General features: G+C 35.8%; 1 protein-coding gene and 1 non-coding gene across 2 annotated transcripts in view; both read left to right on the forward strand.

Moving 5' to 3' along the window:
- The window catches only part of LOC121445485 (DNA polymerase alpha catalytic subunit-like), a 64987-nt gene extending 43734 nt beyond the window's left edge, over nt 1-21253 (forward strand). The window contains exons 16-26 of the mRNA XM_041647621.1: nt 3425-3509; nt 4625-4686; nt 6119-6208; nt 9125-9241; nt 10470-10645; nt 12953-13082; nt 13516-13635; nt 15527-15626; nt 17395-17519; nt 20517-20666; nt 21062-21253. Coding sequence (XP_041503555.1) covers nt 3425-3509; nt 4625-4686; nt 6119-6208; nt 9125-9241; nt 10470-10645; nt 12953-13082; nt 13516-13635; nt 15527-15626; nt 17395-17519; nt 20517-20666; nt 21062-21223 — 1317 coding nt within the window. The 3' untranslated portion in view covers nt 21224-21253. The remainder of the gene's footprint in view (nt 1-3424; nt 3510-4624; nt 4687-6118; nt 6209-9124; nt 9242-10469; nt 10646-12952; nt 13083-13515; nt 13636-15526; nt 15627-17394; nt 17520-20516; nt 20667-21061) is intronic.
- LOC121445487 lies at nt 16768-16896 on the forward strand. Its single transcript, XR_005973938.1, has one exon.
- Nucleotides 21254-21512: the final 259 nt, after the last annotated feature.

Consider the following 21512-nt stretch of genomic DNA (forward strand, 5'->3'; position numbering starts at 1 on the left):
AGTGTTAATAATTAAGTATTGAGGAAAGATTTAATTAATTAGTACTTGGTTCGAATTAAGAGAGATGCCCGTTCCTAGAGTGATACCATTTCTTAACAAAGGGAATAGGAATTTGTGGAGAAAAGGCTGATTCAGAGCAGGAAATATATAAGGTAAGCCTGGAACATTTTGTTATATCAGAAAGCAAGGGCATTATTAAAATTTTCTGAAGATACAGGTGACTCAGGAAACAAGTTGAAAAGTCTCCTATGCAAAATATGGGGCACTATGAGCATCAGAAGAATAACTGCTACAGATGGAAATATCAGATATACAAGTTCCTAAGTTATAATAAACACATAAATGTCAAACAATACCACCACATTAATCACTTCATGAGGGAAACTAGGGAACTAACTCATTTGAAAACATAAAAAAGAAAAAAAAAACAAATCAAGTGTTTGTCCTGACTTTTCTGGGATAAGTACTTCTTGATGCCAGGTAATTGAAATGTGAAATTGCTCTACTTAGAAGTTTTCAGTACATGATGAGGAAAAAAAACGACCAATTTGTAATCCCTAGTGAAATGGGTCTAAGTTGGTTCTCACCCTATTGATTGTGACCCCTTTGGGAGTTACATATCAAACATCCTACATATTAAATATTTACGTTGTGATTCATAATAGTAGCAAAATTACATTTCTGAAGTAGCAACAAAATAATTTTATGGTTGGGTGTAACAAGCTTTCTTGTCAAACTATATTTGGACCACTAGCCAACAAGTAATGGCCTGAGGACTTACTATTAATTATGAAAGCTTGGTCTCATAAAGAATTGTTTGACATGAAATACCAGTGGTACTGAGATTGAAAAACACTTTTGAAGACTCTTACTGAAATAGACCTAGGAAAAATGATAATTGAAACCCAACTATGAGTGTATGGGAATTAGTTTTATTAATTTTTACTCAATTTTAAATCTGCTTAAATATTTTTACAAGTAGAGTTAAAAGAGCCCAGATAGATGGCCTAGTAGCTAACAATCCATGCGGCTCTTGAAGAGAACCTGAGTTCACTTTCTAGCATTCATGTCAGGCAGCTCACAGCTACCTGTAACTCCTGCTCCAGAGTATCTAATATCCTCTTCTAGTCTCCATGGGTACCTGCACATATGTGACATACACAGATGTGTGTGTATGTGTGTGTGTACACATATAAATAAATCTTTTCAGTGGGAATCACTTTGCATATGTGTTTTTATCAAATCCACCTCCGCATTCTGTTCCAGTTATCTTCTATCTCCTCACCATGTTTCCCTCTCAACTTCCTCCAACAAGGCCATAACCACTCCAACAAAGCTACACCTCCTAATAGTGTCACTCCCTATGAGTGTCCCTTGACAGTTATACACTATTACAAATGACAGCACATACCTGAGTCACGGAATATAAAGAAATCAAGCTGGTACCAGCCTATAAGTTTTAAGTTTCATCCATACAGGCTAGCTTTTGGGGTTTTGGAGACAGGGTTTCTCTGTAGATTTGGAGCCTCTCCTGTAACTAGCTCTTGTAGACCAGGCTGGGCTCAAACTCAGAGATCCACCTGCCTCTGCCTCCCGACTGCTGGGAGGCAGCACCACCACCTAGCCAGCCTAGCTTTAATAATGCCAGAAGGTTCTACTTTTGCTACTGGGGAAGAAAGTATTGAACACTCTTACCTAGTTGTGAATCCTAAAAGTTACAATAATCAGCCTGGCAAGATTTGTCCACTGGTACAATAGTGACATTATCTTACTTAGGGTTTCTATTGCTGTGATCAAACACCAGAACCAAAAACCACATGGGGAGGAAGGAGTTTATTTCAGTTTACATTTCCAGATAAGAGTCTATCAGTGAGGGTAGGAAATAAAAGCAGGAACCTAAAGGCAAGAACTGAAGCAGAAGCCATGGAAGAATGCTACTTACCTGCTTGCTATCATTGCTTGCTCAGCCTGCTTTCTTTTTTTTTTTTTTTTTTTTTTTTTTAAGATTTTCGAGACAGGGTTTCTCTGTAGCTTTGGAGCCTGTCCTGGCACTAGCTCTTGTAGACCAGGCTGGCCTTGAACTCACAGAGATCCACCTGCCTCTGCCTCCTGAGTGCTGGGATTAAAGCACCACCGCTCCTGCTTTCTTATATAGCTCAGGATCACCTAATCAGGAGTCCATTTGCCCAGGGGAGGTATATCCCTTCCCCACCACCATCCCTCCACCCCAGCCTAGGCTCACCCACATAAATCAATAATCAAGAAATGCCCTACAGACTTGCCTACAGACAATGTGGATGGAGGTATTTTCCCAACTGAGGTTCCTCTTCCCTGTTAACTCTATCTTGTTTCAAGTTGGAAAACAAAAAAACAACAAAAACAGAAACAACAAGAACGAAAAATGTCAAGAACTAGCCAGCACATATATGAATGTTACAGGAGTAACCAACCACTTTCTGATTTTACTTTAAGCTTGTTCCATAAGACAGACCTCAAGACTGGAACTGTCCATTGACTGGGCTGTGACTCCCTGATTAGCTAGGTCATAGGCCCTAGGAAAGAATCTGATAAATGGAAACAGTATTAGATAAGTTTTTATCTTAATGCCCATAGAGTAGTGTATCCTTCATCAGAGAAGATTCTTTTCACAATAGATGGTAATTAGTACAGAAATCCAAAACTAGTCAAGGTGCAGAGAATAAGAGGCTATGGAGTGCTCGCCTCTAAATGGGCATCTGTTTCATACTTTATTCCTCAAGGCTCAGGGATCATTGCAGAAGAGGGGGAAGGAGTGTAAGAGCCTGTGGTTGTTTGCATGTGATTGGTACCCGTAAAGAACCTTGAGTTCTATCCCACTTTTCTTGAAATCCCCCCCACCCATGACTGCTTACTAGTTTCCTACCTTCTATGGCTCCTCCAGTTTAAACACACATTCTAAAGAGTCAGCTAGCATCCACATATGAGAGAAAACATACGGTATTTGTCTTTCTGGGTTTGGGTTACCCCACTTAGAATTCTGGTTTCCAGCTATGCCCATTGCTTGAGAATTTTATAATATGCCATTGTGTATATGTGTACATTTTCAGTATTCATTCATCAGTTGGTGGGCATCACAGTTTTAATTTGCATTTCCCAGACAGCTAAGGATGTTGAATATTTGAAAACATACTTCTCAGCCATTTTGCATTTCTTCTAAGAATTTCGTTTAGTTCCATGCCCCAGTTTTTAGTTTGGTAATAGTTTTCTTGATGCTTAGTTCTATCTATATTGTAGATACTAACCCTTTGTCAGAGCTTTAAACACTTTCTTTAAAAAGTGAAAGGAATTTATATATATTAAAATATGTTTTATTATTCCTAGTAGTTCTTGTGGTAAGGTAAAACATATAGTAGGTATCTGATCTTCCCCGCTCCTTTCTTTGCAGATTATTGCTATTGCAGCTCTCGTCCATCACAGTTTTGCATTAGATAAAGCACCTCCAAAGCCTCCCTTTCAGACGCATTTCTGTGGTATGTATTTTTAAGAGTTTGATTTTTCTTTTTTGATTTTATTTTTCTTTGTCTGTTGGATAAGTAACTTTGTATTTTGAAACTTGCTTTGGAGAGTAGTTAGGGCATTTTTTTGGAGCGGGGTTCTGAGACAGGGTTTCTCTGTAGCTTTGGAGCCTGTCCTGGAACTAGCTCTTGTAGACCAGGCTGGCCTCGAACTCACAGAGATCCACCTGCCTCTGCCTCCCGAGTGCTGGGATTAAAGGTGTGCATCACCACTGCCTGGCCTAATTAGGACATTTTAGTAAAGATGTTTGCTTTCAGCTGTGGAAACTTGAGTTTTATTGAATAAAATCTGTGATGAGGCAAAATGTTAAGGAATAAATGAATCTTTACCTATTTGTGAGACATTATAGTATGCCTAACTGGAATTGAGTTGTGTTATGCATAAAATTCAGTAGGTGCAATTGTTTCATAGAATGGGGTATGTGTGTGTTTTGTGAGTTGATCTTTAAGGAGTCTGACATTCCATGTTCAGAGGTTGGTTGATTAAGTAAGCATTTTGTTTAAAAAGAAAGTAAGAATTAAGATTCAGTGTTTTATATTTTTGGATTCTTTTCAACAACCTCTTGTGTCTGGCTTTTTGAGTATTAGGAATACTGATAAGAGTCTAGGAAATACTTGGAAGAGAATAGTTGTTGCTTCATGTTAGCATGCATTTCTTTATCTCTGCGTATTTCACTGTTTGAGTGCCTGCTTTGTATGGAAGAAGCCTTTTGTGTAGTAGCAGAAGCCTTGGTCCATAGTACCTCTCAGTTTTAAGAAAGTTGAGATAAGTTTTTCTTTGAAGCTTTTATGGTAATTGGATTTCCTTTGGGAAAGATTGTTCTAATCCTCCATTCTAACTTGGATGGAAAACAAACGTTTGATCAAAGCATTTTGTACAGTTATACAGACATAAGGGTCCCTTGGTTGTTGTTTTGAGGTCCAACAATATGACTAACTGGAGATCTTGACTTTCTTAACTCTTTAGGGCTCATGTGAAATTTATATTAAAGCAATTTCCGTTTAGAAACATGTACTAGCTGATATTGGCCTAAAATGAGTGACAAAATTTTGTGTTTTTCTTCCTATAGTTGTCTCTAAGCCAAAGGACTGTATTTTCCCATGTGCTTTCAAAGAAGTCATTAAGAAAAAGGTAAATTACTCATTTCTTTTAAGTGTAGAATATCTGTTTGGAAAGAGAATAACATCTATTCTATGTTTTACTTTATTAGATCTCTTCTTGGTGTATTGAACTATGGTACTAACTTGATAAAATACATTATGAATATAAGACTAAACATGTTTAATAATTCTTAAATTAGTTTTGGATGATGATGGAATTATGATATGGATACATTCAAACCTACCATCAGTTAGCATATATGGAGGCTTTTCTAAAGTGATCACATATTTTGGAACCATGTTGGATAGAGCCCCTCTCCAAATTGAGGGAATCCCTGTAGTGTTGGGAATACTGTAGGTATTAAAAGACCATGTACTGACAGGGTTTATATTTGCTGACCCAAGCCCATCAGTGATTTCTGAACTCAAGTATGTTGTGTGAAGTTGGTATCATAAACCTTTAATAAAATGGCAGTGGAAGCATTATAATGAACTGAGTTCTTTATAAAAATAAATATATTTACTCTAAAGGATGCAGTTTTTGAATAGTACATTATTTGTTTTGTGAAATGATAGTGTTGAAAAGGTTGTAGGTTTATTTTGTTTGTTAATATTTTCATGTGACAAAATTAGATGGTGCAATTTGTAAGGTTCCACTCTAAAGCTGTTTCAGTTGTCTTCTTAGAGGTAGGGGTTACTATTGTATTACTGTCATTTGTGATCTGTCCTGAATTATCTATTCAAATAAAATGACCTAGGAAAATTCCCGTAAAGTCAAAGTGACATTTTTAAAAACTGAGCTATAGAAAACATAATAGTAATCAACCTTTGTTTTAAAAAGCGTTTTAATATGAGCAGCTTTGAGTACCTGATAGATATTCACTAATCCAAGTTGAGGTTTTTTTTGTGTGAGGGTTGGTATTTCTATTTAAGACATTGCAATTCCTGGGCTGGAGAGATTGCTCAGCCATTTAAGGCTAGCCTCACAACCGAAAATGTAATATATTGCAATTCTTCAGTACATGTTTGTTTTAGTTTCTTATTTATTGTTTCTCACCCTGCTATTTGAGATTAGTTTATAGAATCCTTGGGATTTCTTTGATAAATACATAAACAACAAAGTCTTCCAGGGATTATATAGCAAAAAAAGCAATGTTTTGGAAAGACACTCTGATTTATACGCTTTAAATGTGTCCAGTGTACAAACATGTCTCTGTGGAAGGACATTTCTGCTCTTGATGTTGCTTAGCACTTAAATTTTTGCATGATTTACATGCATATTACTAGAATGAGGTCCTCAGAGATTTTGTGCAGTTATTATTATGCAAAACCTGGATCAGAAATTTTATTGCTATATCTTGTTTAGAAGTGAATGATTACATTTAACACTAAGAAATCTTACCCTGGTTGGGCAAGAAAATAAGGCTTGTGATATTTTAAAGTCTTGATTGGTATCTTAACAGAATATGAAGGTTGAGATTGCTGCAACAGAAAGAACTTTGCTAGGATTTTTCCTTGCAAAAGTTCACAAAATTGATCCTGATATTCTTGTGGTGAGTAGATATTTGATCATGTCATGGGGAAGTGTTTTCATTCCTTCATTCTTTTCTGTACAACTTTCTTGGTGATTTGCTTTTTATTGATTATTTACTTTTGAGTATCAAAGGATGTTTTAGAATTAAATGACCCTTTGGATTGGTGAGATTTGCTCATCTATCTAAGGAGGAATAATCCTAACCCATGCTAGATAGTTTTTCCTGGTGTAAGAGCAGTTCTTGAATTAGAAGTCAGCTCAGGATATTTAGTTACCTCCATTAACAAAGTAGCACTTCAGTAAACGAATATGTATAAATTGCTAGATTCGTGATTTTTTTTTTTTTGAGACAGGTTTTTACTGTGTAACAGTCCTAACTGTCCTGGAACTAGCTCTGGTAGACCAGGCTGGGAACTCACAGAGATCTGCCTGCCTCTGCCTCCCAAGTGCTGGGATTAAAGGTGTGCGCCACCACCGCCTGGCTTAAATTGCTAGTTCTTGTAGCACACTGATAAGTGAATATGTGTAAATTGCCAATATCTTCATGGTTCTAATTGATTTTCTTGGTTTGGGATAAATTACAAATACAAAAGTAAATATTTTAAGATCTCAGTGGATCTTTATGATTCCTTTGAGAGCTCAGGGGTAGAGATTTGTTTTTCATCTTGGCAATTTACTGTATTCTCATTGGACTGTAAGGTAGTAATTTATTGTTGATTCGTACCTTTTCCTTGTAGTAAAGCCCATTTTCCTTTTGTGTATTCTCTGACCTTCCTTAGTTTAAGAGGCTTCTTGATCCTAATTCTTTTCTTTTGTCTGAGTTACTGGATCAATCTGATTTTATATTTTTTAAAGCAGTGGGTAGGCTACCAATTCCTATATATTTTAAATGTGATATTATTAATTTGGTTGCATCAACAACTTGTGATGTAAGAATAGAGGTAAGTAGATATTTGAGAAAAAAATATGGAGAGGCTGGGGTTATTGCTCAGTGGTAGAGTGCTTCCTGTGTGGAAAGCCCAGATCCAAGGTTCTATAATCCATTCTGGAGAGAAAAAAAAGATTGTTTACTGTGTCTTCAACCTCATTTTTCCTGTTGGACACCTTAGCTGGTAGTGGTGTAGCTTATATCTGTATATGGAATGTTGCCAAAGTCTGTATAACCTTATATTATTTCAGGACCTTTCTTTAAAGTGCCAGAAAGATTTTATATACAGTGCTGTGACTTAGCAGTAGACCCATACCACCCTTTAAAAACAGTCTTTTGAATGACAAGTAGATGTTATGAGCCTGGGATACCCAGCCTAAGGTATTAGAGAGAAGTACATGACAGATCCAGATGCAAGATGAGACCCTAGCCATAATAATTTGGAAATAAGTTTTTGTCCTGTCCCTCTGTTCCTTTATTAATAAATAAACTGCCATAAATATGTAGATATATGTATACATATCTATATTATATATTACGGCAGTACATAAGATATATATGTTTTATATATCTATATATTATGGCAGTACATAAATATGTACAGTATATGTACATTCATGTAGTGGTAAGCTTTTTATAACCTAAAATTAGTCATTTTAACCACCTTTAAATGTAGATTCATTGGTACTATATGCATTCATAATATGCATTTGTCACCACCTCCAATATTGCTATCTCTGTTGCTCTTTATCTTTTAAAATTAAAACTCTAGACCAGTGGTTCTCAGCCTGTGGTTTGCGACCCCCTGGAGGGGTTGAATGACCCCTTCACAGGGATTGCTTAAGACAGTTGGAAAGCACAGATATTTACGTTACAATTTATCACAGTAGCAAAATTACAGTTATGAAGTAGCATGGAGTCACCACAATAAGGAGCTGTATTAAAGTGTCCCAGCATTAGGACAGTTGAGAACCACTACTTTAGAGCATTATTTCCCCATTTCTCCAGACCCTCACAACTACTAGTTCGTTCATTCTCCAATAAAATGTTGTTTTATTGATCTGAATTATTTGAAACATCCTGATTTTTTAGTAAACCTAGTTATGTTAGAAATGTTATTCAAATGATATAAATTGGAAATTATAGAAAACTCAGGTTGTATTAAATAACTTATTATTTCTTTTTTAAAGATTTATTTATTTACTTTATGTATATGAGTGCTCTTGACTTTATGTCAGAAGAGGGTATAGATCCCACTACAGATGGTTGTGAGCCACCAAGTGGTTGCTGGGAATTGAACTCATGACCTGTGGAAGGGCTGCCAGAGCTCTTAAATGCTAAACCATGTCTCTGGTTCCATAAACTTTTTGTTTTGTTTTGTTTTTTGAGACAGGGTTTCTCTGTAGCTTTGGAGCCTGTCCTGGAACTAGCTCTTGTTGACCAGGCTGGTCTCGAACTCACAGAGATCCGCCTGCCTCTGCTTCCCGAGTGCTGGGATTAAAGGCCTGCGCCACCACCACCTGCCATAGTCCCATAACTTATCTACTGTTTAATTTTGTTTCCTAGTATTTACTAGTATTTATATTTTGTTGTGCACTGATTAAAGGTCCAGCACAGTTGTGTTCATGCTCAGTTTTTAATGAAATTAGTTTGAGTTCCTTAGAAGTCCTATGTAAATGTATACAACACAGTTTTTTTGTTGTTTTTAAATTCTTATTGATCATGTAAAAGGTATGGGACATTACAATTTGCATTTGCCTCCAACATTGTAAGACTTGAGCAGTAAATTAAAAGACACCATATGAACCTTGTATCAGCAATCTGCTTAGCAGCCTAGTTAATGTCAAGACTAATGAATACTGCTGATACTGAAGGAGAAAGGACCCCAATTGGAGGTAAGCTCTTGAGTTAAGAGACCAGAGAAGGAAAGGCTAAAGAAATTCTGCATTTGAAGACAAATTATCTAATTTGTATTTGTTATGTGATTGGCTGTCTTTTTTTGACTAGGGTCATAATATTTGTGGTTTTGAAATGGAAGTGCTTCTGCAAAGAATTAATGTTGGCAAAGTTCCTTACTGGTCCAAGATAGGTCGACTGAGGCGATCCAACATGCCAAAACTTGGGGTAATTTCAAAATTTCACTTTATTTGGTTTTTAAATATGAGGTAGCGACTGGGGAATGCACTGTCTTTTGAATAGGAATTGATTTAATACCAGAACTGAATAAATAAAACATTGCTTGGCACTGCATGTCATGGTTCTCAACCTCCTACAATGGCAGTGTGAAGAAGGAAGTTAGTATTTACCCTGTCTTTCCTCTAAATTTTTACAGCATAACCAAATACTGCTGGTTAATGATGGAAAGTTTATATTCCTTTTCCCTCTCTCCTCCCTTTTCACTTATTCTTATTTGTTTGTTTGCTTTTTAAGAGTTTCCTGTAGCTCAGGCTAGCCTCTTAATATTTTTTTTTCTTTTTGAGACAAGATCTTGCTATGCTTGCATGTATGGGCTTTGGTACTTTCTTGAATGAAGCATTTTCTTACTAAGTGTGATAGTGCTTATGCTTGAAATCTTATTTTACCTAAAGGTTACAACTAAAGTGAACATGTTGCTTCAGCAGAGAATTTAGGAATCGGTACCTTTTATAATGCCAAGGGTTTCTAGAGAACTCTATTCTTAGGAATCAAGAGTTGGGGCTACACCTCTTTTTACCTCTGCTTATATCTTTAAGGTAATAAGGTCATTTTTAGCATTTATTCAAATACTTGTTTAGCTGCTGCTTCTCTGCCCCCTTTGAAATTTTTGTTTGTTTGGGTATTTGTTATTTTGAGATGGGAGGGGAGTCGGTGGCTGCAGCTTACTACACAGCTGACTTTGAACTCATGGCAATCCCCAAGCATTGGCTTCCAAGTGTTGGCATTGAAGGCATAAACCATCATGTGAAGCCCAAGTTTTTCTTTATATGGCATCTTCTTGGTAAGGTCTTCCCCGATCACTCTAAGATACAGTCCCTCCAAATTCTCTGTCCCTCACCCTTCTTTGATATCTTCTTTGCCATGTACTTATTGCCTTCTAAAACCATTTGACTTCTTGATTACATTGTATAATTTTTAATTATATAACTAGGAATTGTTGTTTTATTCACAGTGATATACTAAGTACCTATTGCATCATCAGATATACAGTAGGTGTTCAAAAGCACCTGATTTATGAGTGGAAGGAGAATTTTAATATTGTTATTTTGGGGACACTTCCAAAATAGGTTAGAACAGATTGTTCTCAGTATTTGCCTCTTCTTGAGATTTGTTTTGATTTCTGTTTCTTTTTCTTTTTTTTTTTTTTGCCTTGTAGAGCCGGAGTGGATTTGGTGAAAGAAACGCTACCTGTGGCCGAATGATATGTGATGTGGAAATTTCAGCAAAAGAATTGATTCATTGTAAAAGCTACCATTTATCTGAACTTGTCCAACAGATTCTGAAAACTGAAAGGATTGTAATTCCAACAGAAAATATACGAAACATGTATAGGTATGACCCTGTATTACTTAGAATTCATCTTTCTTGAATTGAGCAACAGTAAGGTGCTACTACTGTCTTAAGACTGGAGGTACACCAGCTAGTCGCCATGGAGCAGAAAATTAATATCTTTATACCAATTCCATCATATCCATTATTTTCATATTTTAAATTAGTTTATCTCTTGAATTATTCTAATGGAACCAGTTGACCTGTATTGTAGAATATTATTTTAAGATATGTTACATTCATTTATGCTGTGAAATATTTAATGACGCAAAAATGTGTTACCTTTTTTATGTTGCATTTGTTTAACTGTAAAACTGTTACTTTTCCTGCCTAAAACACCTGATTGGTGTAATAAAGAGCTGAATATCTAGGCAGGAGAGACAAATAGGTGCTACTGGCTGGCAGAGAGAATAAATAGAGGTTAGAAATCTAGGGAAGAATGTGAGGAGGGAGGAGTGAGAAAAGGAGAGGAGGATGCCAGTCATGGAGTAAGAAGTAAAGAAAGATACAGATAAAGAAAGGTAAAAAACCCGTAGGCAAAGCATAGTTTCTGCTTCTTGAGCCCTTTTCTAAGCTATTTCTCCTGAGTTCTTCATCTACTTCTTACTATTTTTCCTCTCTAGGCTGGCTGATGTGTAGCTTAGATACTGGGGTTACTGCCTCCTACCTGTATATCTTTGTTTTAAACATCCTACCAAATTCTAGATTCATCTACCTACCTGATATCTAGTATGAATCTTCAGCTTGTTAAAAACTGAACTGTTTTTTTCTCTTCCTAGATTCTGTTTTTAGTCTTTCATAACTGTGTCAGTGACAGTTATGAATGTTACAACTTTCTGAAAGTCTTCAAAGTCATCTTCTACCTCAGACCTCTTAGACATCCTTGATTCCTCTGTCTTACATCCCACAATAATGATTCCTCTGTCTTACATCCCACAATAGATCCATCAATGGACTTTTTCAGCCGTGTTTTTTAAATAAAGCTCCTAGTACTTCTTTAACTTTCACTGAACCTACCCTACCCTAAGCTACCATATTCCTTTTTTTCCTCCGAATCACTGAATGTCTTAGTCCATTTTCTGTTGATAATACCACATTTTGGATGATATGAAAAAGAAGGGTTTGTTTTGATATATGATTCTGGAGGTCCAAGATAGATGGATCTCCTCTGATAGAGTTGTGTAATTGTTTAGGGTATCATTTGGTGAAAAGTACATACATGTCTATAACCTTTAATCTTTCTTATAAAGTTACCAGTGTTCAGTCATGGAGACTCAATAGCTTCATCTTTAGTATATGTGTGTTCATCCTCATAGCACTTCATGGGTAGCTGATGGTACTAATAACATCAAGGTCTGAGGGTCTATCCTTGTATGTCCCATAGTACTTTATCATGGGGATTAAACGCCACTCCCCAGTTTCAAATGAACCAAATAATATCAAATCATAGTAGTGGGTTTATGTACTAATTTTGTTGCCCTCTTCAGTTTTCTTCATAATTAATCCAGGACCAAAGTAATCCTGCTCAAATTAAGTCTAATCAAAGTTTCTTAGTGATATTACTTTTACTTAAAGTCTTTACTTTAGCTTACTAGTTCCTGTACACTGTGTCTTTGTGGTGTTGATTTGAAGTTATTTTACTGCTATTTCTATCTATTATTCCCTGATCCAGCCATATCAACTTCACTCAGAGTCTTGTGCTTTTATTTGGAATGCTGTTCTTTAAAATACCCATCTATTATAATGGCTTGTCCTGTCACTTCTTGGTCTTTCTTTTCAATGACTTTTTCCCTAGCTCTCTATGTAAAAATTCAGCTTTTGCTCCTGAAAGTTTAAATTTTCTTTGTTTCTTACCCTTTTGTTTGTCTTTAACACTTATTTACCATTGTATGAATATTATCTATTTATTTTTCTTTTTTTATACTGTGTTTCCCCCACCAGGACAGGAATTTGTGCCTTTGGCCATACCCAGTGCCTGATACATAGTTGGCTTGTAATATATACTTACTGATTGAATGAACAAAAGAATTTAGATAGTTTTTAGGTTATGATTAACACTAGATAAATTTTAAGCTATAGTTAACACATAATTTCGCTCTTTTTTTTTTGTTGAGAGAAGGATACTGGGATTGGTGGTATAAATGCATTTCTAATTATTTAGCCTCTTTATTTTAAATAGTTTCCGAAGCCAAGGTTCCATTGCTTTGAAGTTACATACACCAAAAATTCCTTGTAATATTTTAAGTTCTGATTACAGTCATTGTATCTTTTAATTGCTTGATTCTGTTTCATTCTTACTTTTCTGTACAGTGAATCTTCTCATCTGTTGTACCTGTTGGAACAAGTCTGGAAAGATGCCAGATTCATTTTGCAGATCATGTGTGAGCTAAATGTTCTTCCATTAGCATTGCAGATCACTAACATCGCTGGGAACATTATGGTAAATTTAACTTAGAAAGGGGGAAAAAGCATTTCCTGTTGGATTCAGTGTTTTCTTGGGATAGTTGTTATATGATAATGAACCTAAATGTATGCTTATAAAATGAGGAGCTGGGATTTTGAAAGCTGAGCTTTTGTAAAAGCAACAACTGGTTGGGAAAAGGGGAGGAATGCCAGGTGCAGTATGTAGAGATTTGAGTGAACATAAGGATCTTATCTCTAACATCTGGATGTTTTTAGTGGAGTGATACACTGACAGTATTTTAAGCTCACTTTATCTCCCTTAATGTTTAAAGAGAAAGCTAGATAGTTTAGAAAAAGTAACCTTTGTTGCTGAGAAGCTGAAGGAGGTTCCATGATTAAATAAACTGACTCAACATTGCTTTTGTTTGTGATGGTTTTAAGCTCAATGGTTTAAAAATTCTGTTTAATAGTCCAGAACACTGATGGGTGGACGATCTGAACGAAATGAGTTCTTGTTGCTTCATGCATTTTATGAAAACAACTATATTGTGCCTGACAAGCAGATTTTCAGAAAACCTCAGCAAAAACTGGTGGGTACAAGATTGTATAGTACTTTGCCTTTTCTTTTCCTTCCTTTTTTATTGCCTAGGTAACCTTTTAAAAAATTGCTTTGGCATCTGCTTCTAAAATTATAATTAATTTTCTGTAAATTAGGATTATTCTTGAGCTTGTTCTGTTGTGTCTGTGTGGTTGTTTCCCTCTCTACTTTTCTCTGTAAAGGCAAAATTGTTTGTGAAATGTCTTGGAGGACTTTGTTAGACTTTTTGATATAGAAAATATTTGCTCTCACTAAGACTTACCCAGAACTAAATATCAGTTAAACCTTTTGTTGCTTTAGCCTTTGAGGTTTGGTTTTTGTGTTGTAGTTTATAGATATGTTGAGTATCCCTAATTCAAAATGCTTGGGATTGAAGTGTTTTAGATTTATTTATTTATTTTATTTTGGAACATTTGTATATATGTGATGAGAAACCCTAGGATGGGAATATATCTCTAAACACAAAATTAATTTGGGGATTCACGTGTGTGTGTGTGTGTGTGTGTGTGTGTGTGTGTGTTGTGTGTATGAGTGCTTGTATTAACTGAAAGTGATTTTATAATATTTAAACTTCCTGGTACATGTGATGATGTGCTAATTTCTGCTCGTAGAGTCATTAATTTTCACTTAAGAATCTTCAGATTTTGAACTTTAGATTTTCGGATTGGGGTCACACAACCTGCTACTAGTGCGATTATGACACCAGTCAGGTTTCTGAAGTAGATTCTATGACTTTGGAACTAAAACTTACTCTATTTTCCATTTTATCAGTACTGATAGGAATTAAGAATGGGAATTGAGTGTTAGCGTGTGACTCAGTTTCATTTATTTTTAGGCACATTATTGAAAATCGTACAGCAAATACTAATTTAGATCTATTTAACTTCTGCAGAGGTATTGAATGTTGACTGTTAATAAACTGCTTGAAAGTGGATTTTTCATTTTGTGGGCATAGTTATTTTAAGAAATTCCTACTAATAATGGCAATCAGCCATGCATGATGGTACTTGCTAGAGTTGGGAGATTGAGACAAGAGGATTGTTTGAGCCCAGAACAACACACCAAGACCCCATATCATAAAAGTAATAATAATTAGAATAATGATAATGAATCAGAAGAATTTTTATCCCTTTTTCATCATAAATATAAGATTAGTGTTTTTTTGGGGGGTGGGGGGGTTGAGACAGAGTTTCTCTGTATAGCACTGGCCATCCCAGTATTCACTCTGTAGACTAGGCTGACCTCAAACTCAGAGATTCACCTGCCTCTGTTCCGAATAGTAGGATTAAAGGCACATGCCACCACTGCCCAGCCAGAGTAGTGAATTTAGTAAAACTCCTTTACAATCTCAACATTTATGTAACACGAAACATTTTAATACCTATTGATTTTAAAATAAAATTTTCTTCTTTTTGCTCATTTTTAAAAAATACATATATTTTAAACATGTTCTACTTTAGCTCAGGCTGTCCTCTAGCTTCTTGTATATCTGAGGATGCCTTTGAATTTACTACCCTCCTGGCTGTACCTTCCAAGCCAGGCTTACAGGTATGTGTCATCACACCTGGTTTTATGTGGTACTGGTAATGGGACTAGGGTTTTGTAAGTGCTAGGAGGGCACTATGTTAGCTGAGCTATATCCCTAGCCCTCAAATGAAATTTCTAGGATTCCAGAGACAGTTAAATAGAGAATTCAGAAAACTGGTTATTTACTTAAGAAACTACCATGCTTGGCATTCATTTGGATCCATAAATGTAATATGATAATAGATTTCCCCTGCATAGGTAGGACCATTAAGTAAAAGTAAATATTTTTTGTAACCCAGTATTATAATTCATTAGCTAGTTGCTAGCTGGTGATGTTTTATTTCCATTTGAAATAGGGAGATGAAGATGAAGAAATTGATGGAGATACCAATAAATATAAGAAAGGACGTAAGAAAGCGGCTTATGCTGGAGGCTTGGTTTTGGACCCCAAAGTTGGTAAGACTTGGTAGCAGTTTGGTTTGCCCCTGGTATTAAGATAATGGTTCTCAATGCTGTGACCCTTTAATACAGTTCCTCATGTTGTGGTGACCCCAACCATAAAATTATTTCATTGCTACTTTATAACTATAATTTTGCTACTGCCATGAATTGTAATGTAAATATCTGTTTTTATATTGGAGGTAAGCAAACTGGTTTCTTAATGACTTTAGTTTTATCTTTTATCTTTACACATGTGAAATCTAGTTTACTAGTTACTTAACATGGAATTAGTATGAATTCTTTGCCATATGTCAACACAGCTTTACTTATATACCTTGAAACTTAAATTTCACTTATCTTTTATATGTATATATATATTACTTTTCTAGCTATTTAGAATGCTGTTAGTTTATAGGTGTTAGAAAAATATACGCAATATCTCAAATTTGGTCTTTACTCAAGTTTCAGTCTCTGCTCTAATATAGAGATTGCTGTTCAGCCTGTAGTAGAATTACCTAATTTTCCTTCTTTATGTGAGAATGTCCTCATCTTTGCCCAGTGTGCCAGGTAATTTGGAAAACAATGTTTATGAAAGTAAAATAACCACTGAGTTAAAATTTAATAGGAAAGTGCCTTTTCTTTGTTGTGCAGAAGGGAAAGATAAGGTTTGTGATGTTTAGAGGTTCATCTTTCCTGTTTTTCAGACCATCTTAGTTGTTTGCAAGTGTGTATACTCAATAGTATAATTATGTATATTCACATTTAGTGTGAATTTTATCAAGTAACTCAGGAGAAGACATTTTTTACAAACAATTTTATTAGTTGTGATGACAAGGAATGATACTTTTGGTGTTAGATATTGGTTTGGGTGCTGCCTATTTAATTTCTTTTACCCCAGTCTCTTTTTCTATGAAAAGGAGATGATGGTATCTACCACAGAAGAGCAGAGGGAGTAAGTGGGACTGAGATGAGGAGTAAAGTTGGCTGGTGATGGCACATGCCTTTAATCCCAGCACTCGGGAGACAGAGACGGGAGAAAGAGACAGGTAGATCTCTGTGAGTTCAAGGTTAGCCTGAGCTACAAGAGCTAGTTTCAGGATGGGCTCCAAAGAGAAACCCTGTCTACTACCAATGCAAGTTTGCAGTTCTGTTTCAGTGGACATTTATATCGTCAGTTTCTTCTCAAGGTGAAGATAACTTTTTATAAATGTCCTAGAGAAATATAGTAGTTGTCTTTTCATCCTTTTACGAGAAGAAAGGGTCGATCGTCCCACTACTGACATTTATATATCCATTTCTTGATTGATTTGAAACAGTTTTTGTAGAGGTAAATGTGCTGACAATTTTATTCCTTGAAGGTGAGGTTGTAAAAGATATATATGCAGTATAACCACTTACTGCATTTTTTTTTATGGTGGGGTGAGAATAGTGGGAAAGAATACTTAAACTTAACTGTGTTTGTTTTTTGGACTCAAACATGATAATTTCTAAAACAATTGACAAGGGAAGGTTTTTGAACATAATAATGACATGTTTTGGAACTGCCTGAGAGCAGGCTGGTTGTCACTGTCACTGGTTCTCAAGAAAGGCAGTCTTTTCACTCTTTCTTTTGTGATGTGTATTTTACTGTAATCTAAGTCATTTTATAGATTTGTAGTTAACCCCCCCCCCCATTTTATCTGCTTTACAGTGCTGGATGTTATACAGTTTCTATATAGTGAGGTATTTTTATGGCACTTTTCTTTTGACTTTTATGTGATATTATGTGGCTTTTTTGTTTTAGGTTTTTATGACAAGTTCATTTTGCTCCTGGATTTCAACAGTTTATATCCTTCCATCATTCAGGAATTTAACATTTGTTTTACAACAGTACAAAGAGTTGCTTCAGAGGTGCAAAAAGCTGCAGAGGTTTGTATTCAGCTGGGGCTCTTGAAGTCAATTTTAAAGGTATTCCTTATAGAAGTAAAAGAGCCAAAGGGCTTAGTATCATAGTTATTTCTCTTTCCTTTGAATGGTTGTATTAACAACATTCTTTCTTGGATATGTTCATGTGTCCATGTGTGTTTCCATGCAAATGTGTTATGCGCGAATGCTCGATGTTGACTGCCAGCCAGTGTCTTCCTCTGTCAATCTTCACCTTAAATTTTTGCGACAGGGTCTCTCACTAAACCTGGAGCTAATCGTTTTTACTAGACTGGCTAGCTAGTGAGGTCCTGGGATCTACCTGTGTCAGTCTCACATCCCCTAACTGGTTTATAGGGGTGTAGCACCATGTTGACCTTACAAAATATTCATTATTATTCATTACTTTTGTTTGTGCGTCAATGTAAATGTTGATGTGGCGGTTAGAAAATAACTTTTAGGACTTATCCCTTTTTTCACTGGTTTCTGGGGATCAAACTAGTCTGTGAGGCTTGTACATTAAAAGGTGGTGACACACGCCTTTAACACCAGCACTTGGAAGGCAGAAGCAAGTAGATCTCTGAGTTTGGGGCCAGCATGGTCTATAGAGAATTCCAGGACAGCCAGGGCTACATAGAAAAACCGGTCTTGAACCCGCTCCCCCCCCCCCCCACAAAAAAAAATCTTTTACCTTCCTACTGGCCCCGTGCTTGCTCTTTCCTCGATTGTGGTGATACAAATTTGGGTCTTCATGCTTTTTCAGTAAGTATTTTGCTGATTGAACTCTCTCTCCAGCCCTAATTAAATTCTTTCATTGTCATCAAAAAGGAGGACCAACCAAAAAGAGATTTAGACTGGTCTGTGTCTTTGTTAAAAAAACAATGTTGTAGAGATATAATTCACTTTCTAAACAGTCTGCTTATTTATAGTGTGCAGTGTTAGTTCTTAGTGTCTTCATAGAGTTTGTAAACCATTGCTTCATTCAGCTCGATTATTCCACAAAATCCATGTAGCTGTCACTTCTAACAAGTTCCTCTATCCATCCCAGCTCTAGTCTGTCATTAATTTTTTTCACTGTAGATTTTTATTAATTTGTTCTTTGCCAGTTTTGTGAATATATATAATGCATTCTGTTTGCTCTCATCCACACCCTCTCCTATATCCTTTTTCTCTACAAGCCCCTCTTCCCACATTCATGTCTTTTTGTTTTATTTTTTGACTTAATGAACTTAACCTAGGCCATGTGTGCGATCATGAGTTTGGAATCGTCTATTGGAGATTTGTCTTCTCAGCAGCAACCACGAATCTTTCTGATTGTAAAATTGCCTACTTTGGAATTCTATGTAAATGGAATCATAAAGGGTGTGATTTTTCATGTGTTTGGCTTGTTTCACTTAGCATACTGTTTCTGAGATTTATTTGTCCGTATTTCTAGAATAATCCTGTCTCAGTGCAGCATAGGATTATTACTCATCACATTTATCCATTTCACCATCTGTCCCTCCCTTCTTTTTCTCCCTGCTTTCTCCCCATTTGTCCTCCAGGTTCTGAATTTATATATCCTTTAGTTTCAAACTGTCTGGTATTGTTTTTTTTAGTTCTAGTTCCATATTCCTAGAAGAGAGTATCTGATAGACTTGCTTGAGTCAGTCATCACCCCTAGTTCTATCACTTTTCTCCACAGGAATGGATTCTTTCTCTATAAATCTGACTGTTAAAAGTGGACCTCTCTGTGGGATTAGAGGATAATTTTACAAAGAAAGTATTGGACATACAAACCCCCCAAATTAGCAACTGCTGCTGATACTCTTTTGCTGTGTCCTGATATTTTCTAAGAAATGTGACAGTTATTCTTGCTGCTTTCACAACTGATGCCTACCAATGTTTTGCTTATTTGAACTTTTCATTTTGGTTTCTGGATATATAATAGAGTGGAAGGATCCAAGAGGTCATCTTCAGAAACACTATATGTGTATTAATTTATGAATTCTTTATCATTTTCATGTGCAGCACCTCATTTGGTTTTCAGAGCAGGTAGTTTCACCCTGTAGGTGGTGGTAGGGCTTCAGATGAATTATAAATTTTCTGTCCCAAGAATCTTTTCAATTACTTTTTATATGACTCTAGTTGCTGAAATACAGTGGAATATATACCAAGGTCTCTTTCATAGGTTTGCTATCATCATGTGCTATATTGGAAAACAATAGGTCCTTATTAGTATTGTAAGGCTACTTATTTTATGATATTGATCTTTATAAAATCACATACTTTTTAAAAGACTGGGTTATCAAATGGCATTGACTTGACATGCTTTAAGCCAAAAGGTTTATTTTTAATTTTGAGCCTTTCAAAGGGTAACTGTGCCTGGCTGTTCTTTGCAGCCTGTTAATAGGATTAATGGAGGCTTGAGAAAAAAGCCCTAATGCTTTCCCTGCTTTTTCCTGCTGTAAATTTTAATATAAGAAGACTACTGATTGCCTTTCTAAAATGTTGCCATTCTTCTGGTGATTGCAAAGCAATTTATAGGTAAAAGGTACTCCATAAACACTAAGGAATATGTGTAATATATATGTGTGTATATGTGAATTAATTTTAGAAATGTCATGACCTATTTAAATGTGATCCAAATCTTAAAAAGAGATTTGCTGATTTAGTATATAACCTCTTTATTTTTAACAGCAAAAGCATTTATAGTGATTGTTGTGAAACATTCTATAGCATTTTGTTTGGTTGTACAAATGTTAAAAAACAAAGAGTCTAGCTGTTTTTTTTATTCTTAGGAATTTTTCTTAACAGCTGTATTTTAAAACCAATTTTCCCAATCATGTTGCTCCACATTTGTAAAACTCCATCCTTTTACAGTAAATCTAAATTATTGATTTCCTCATACAGGAAAGATTTCTAAGGTGTGGTAATGGGATAAAGCAATTGTCAAATATTACTTTAGAATTTATTTTTTATTAATGTTTAACTTGTCTGAAGTTTCTATTGTGTGTTTTTAAGGATGAGGAACAAGAACAGATCCCTGAGTTGCCAGATCCAAACTTAGATATGGGCATTTTGCCCAGAGAGATCCGGAAACTGGTAGAGCGGAGAAAACAAGTCAAACAGCTAATGAAACAGCACGATTTAAATTCAGACCTTGTTCTTCAGGTAAATCTTTTCACTGCAGCATGTTTGCTTGACAGTTTCACTTTTTATCACTTGGTTATTGAGGAGTGGGATTAATAGTATGGTGTGCTTGTTTTATTTTGGATAATAATCATTCAGAGGCACTAGACTGCCTCAGAATTGAAGTCTTCTCTAGCTGCTAAGGCCATATCTGAGCAAGATCTTACAGAATCTTGGGAAATCAGTAGTCTATGTACTTCCTTCTAAGAGGGTAGGGCAAGATGAATCTGGGGAGACAGATTGAGTATTAAGTATTCCCCTTACCCCTGGATATTGAAAGTTTCTCCCTCTTATTGTGATCTAGAAAAATATCCAATGTGATGCTTAAGCATCTACAGATACTGTTGTTTATCTTTTGTCATTTTGTTGGTCTGCAGTATGACATCCGACAGAAGGCTTTGAAGCTCACGGCAAACAGTATGTATGGTTGTCTGGGATTTTCCTACAGCAGATTTTATGCCAAACCACTGGCTGCCTTGGTGACTTGCAAAGGAAGGGAGGTAAATGGCAAAATAAAATTCACATTAATAAATGTGTAAATATATGCTGCAATATGGGAGAACTAAGTTTGTTACCTGTTTTTTTACAGCTTGAAATATTTCTTGTTTAGAACAAGTTTGAGACAAATAGGCACTTGATTAAGAATTTGTCAGTTCTGCACGTGTGTATGCAGTTATTGAATGTCTATATGCCAGGCCTCCTCTAGGCAATAAAGATTGAGTGTGAAACATTATGTAAAGCTTGTATTTGACCCAGACTTGTGGGGGGAATGGGACGAAAGTAGAGTACCTGAGTTGAAGAGAGGATAGTTTGGGAAAACAACTGAAT

This window comes from Microtus oregoni, unplaced genomic scaffold, assembly GCF_018167655.1.
Source record: "Microtus oregoni isolate MIOR12 unplaced genomic scaffold, Mior012 000198F_ref0000285, whole genome shotgun sequence".
NCBI lineage: Eukaryota > Metazoa > Chordata > Mammalia > Rodentia > Cricetidae > Microtus > Microtus oregoni.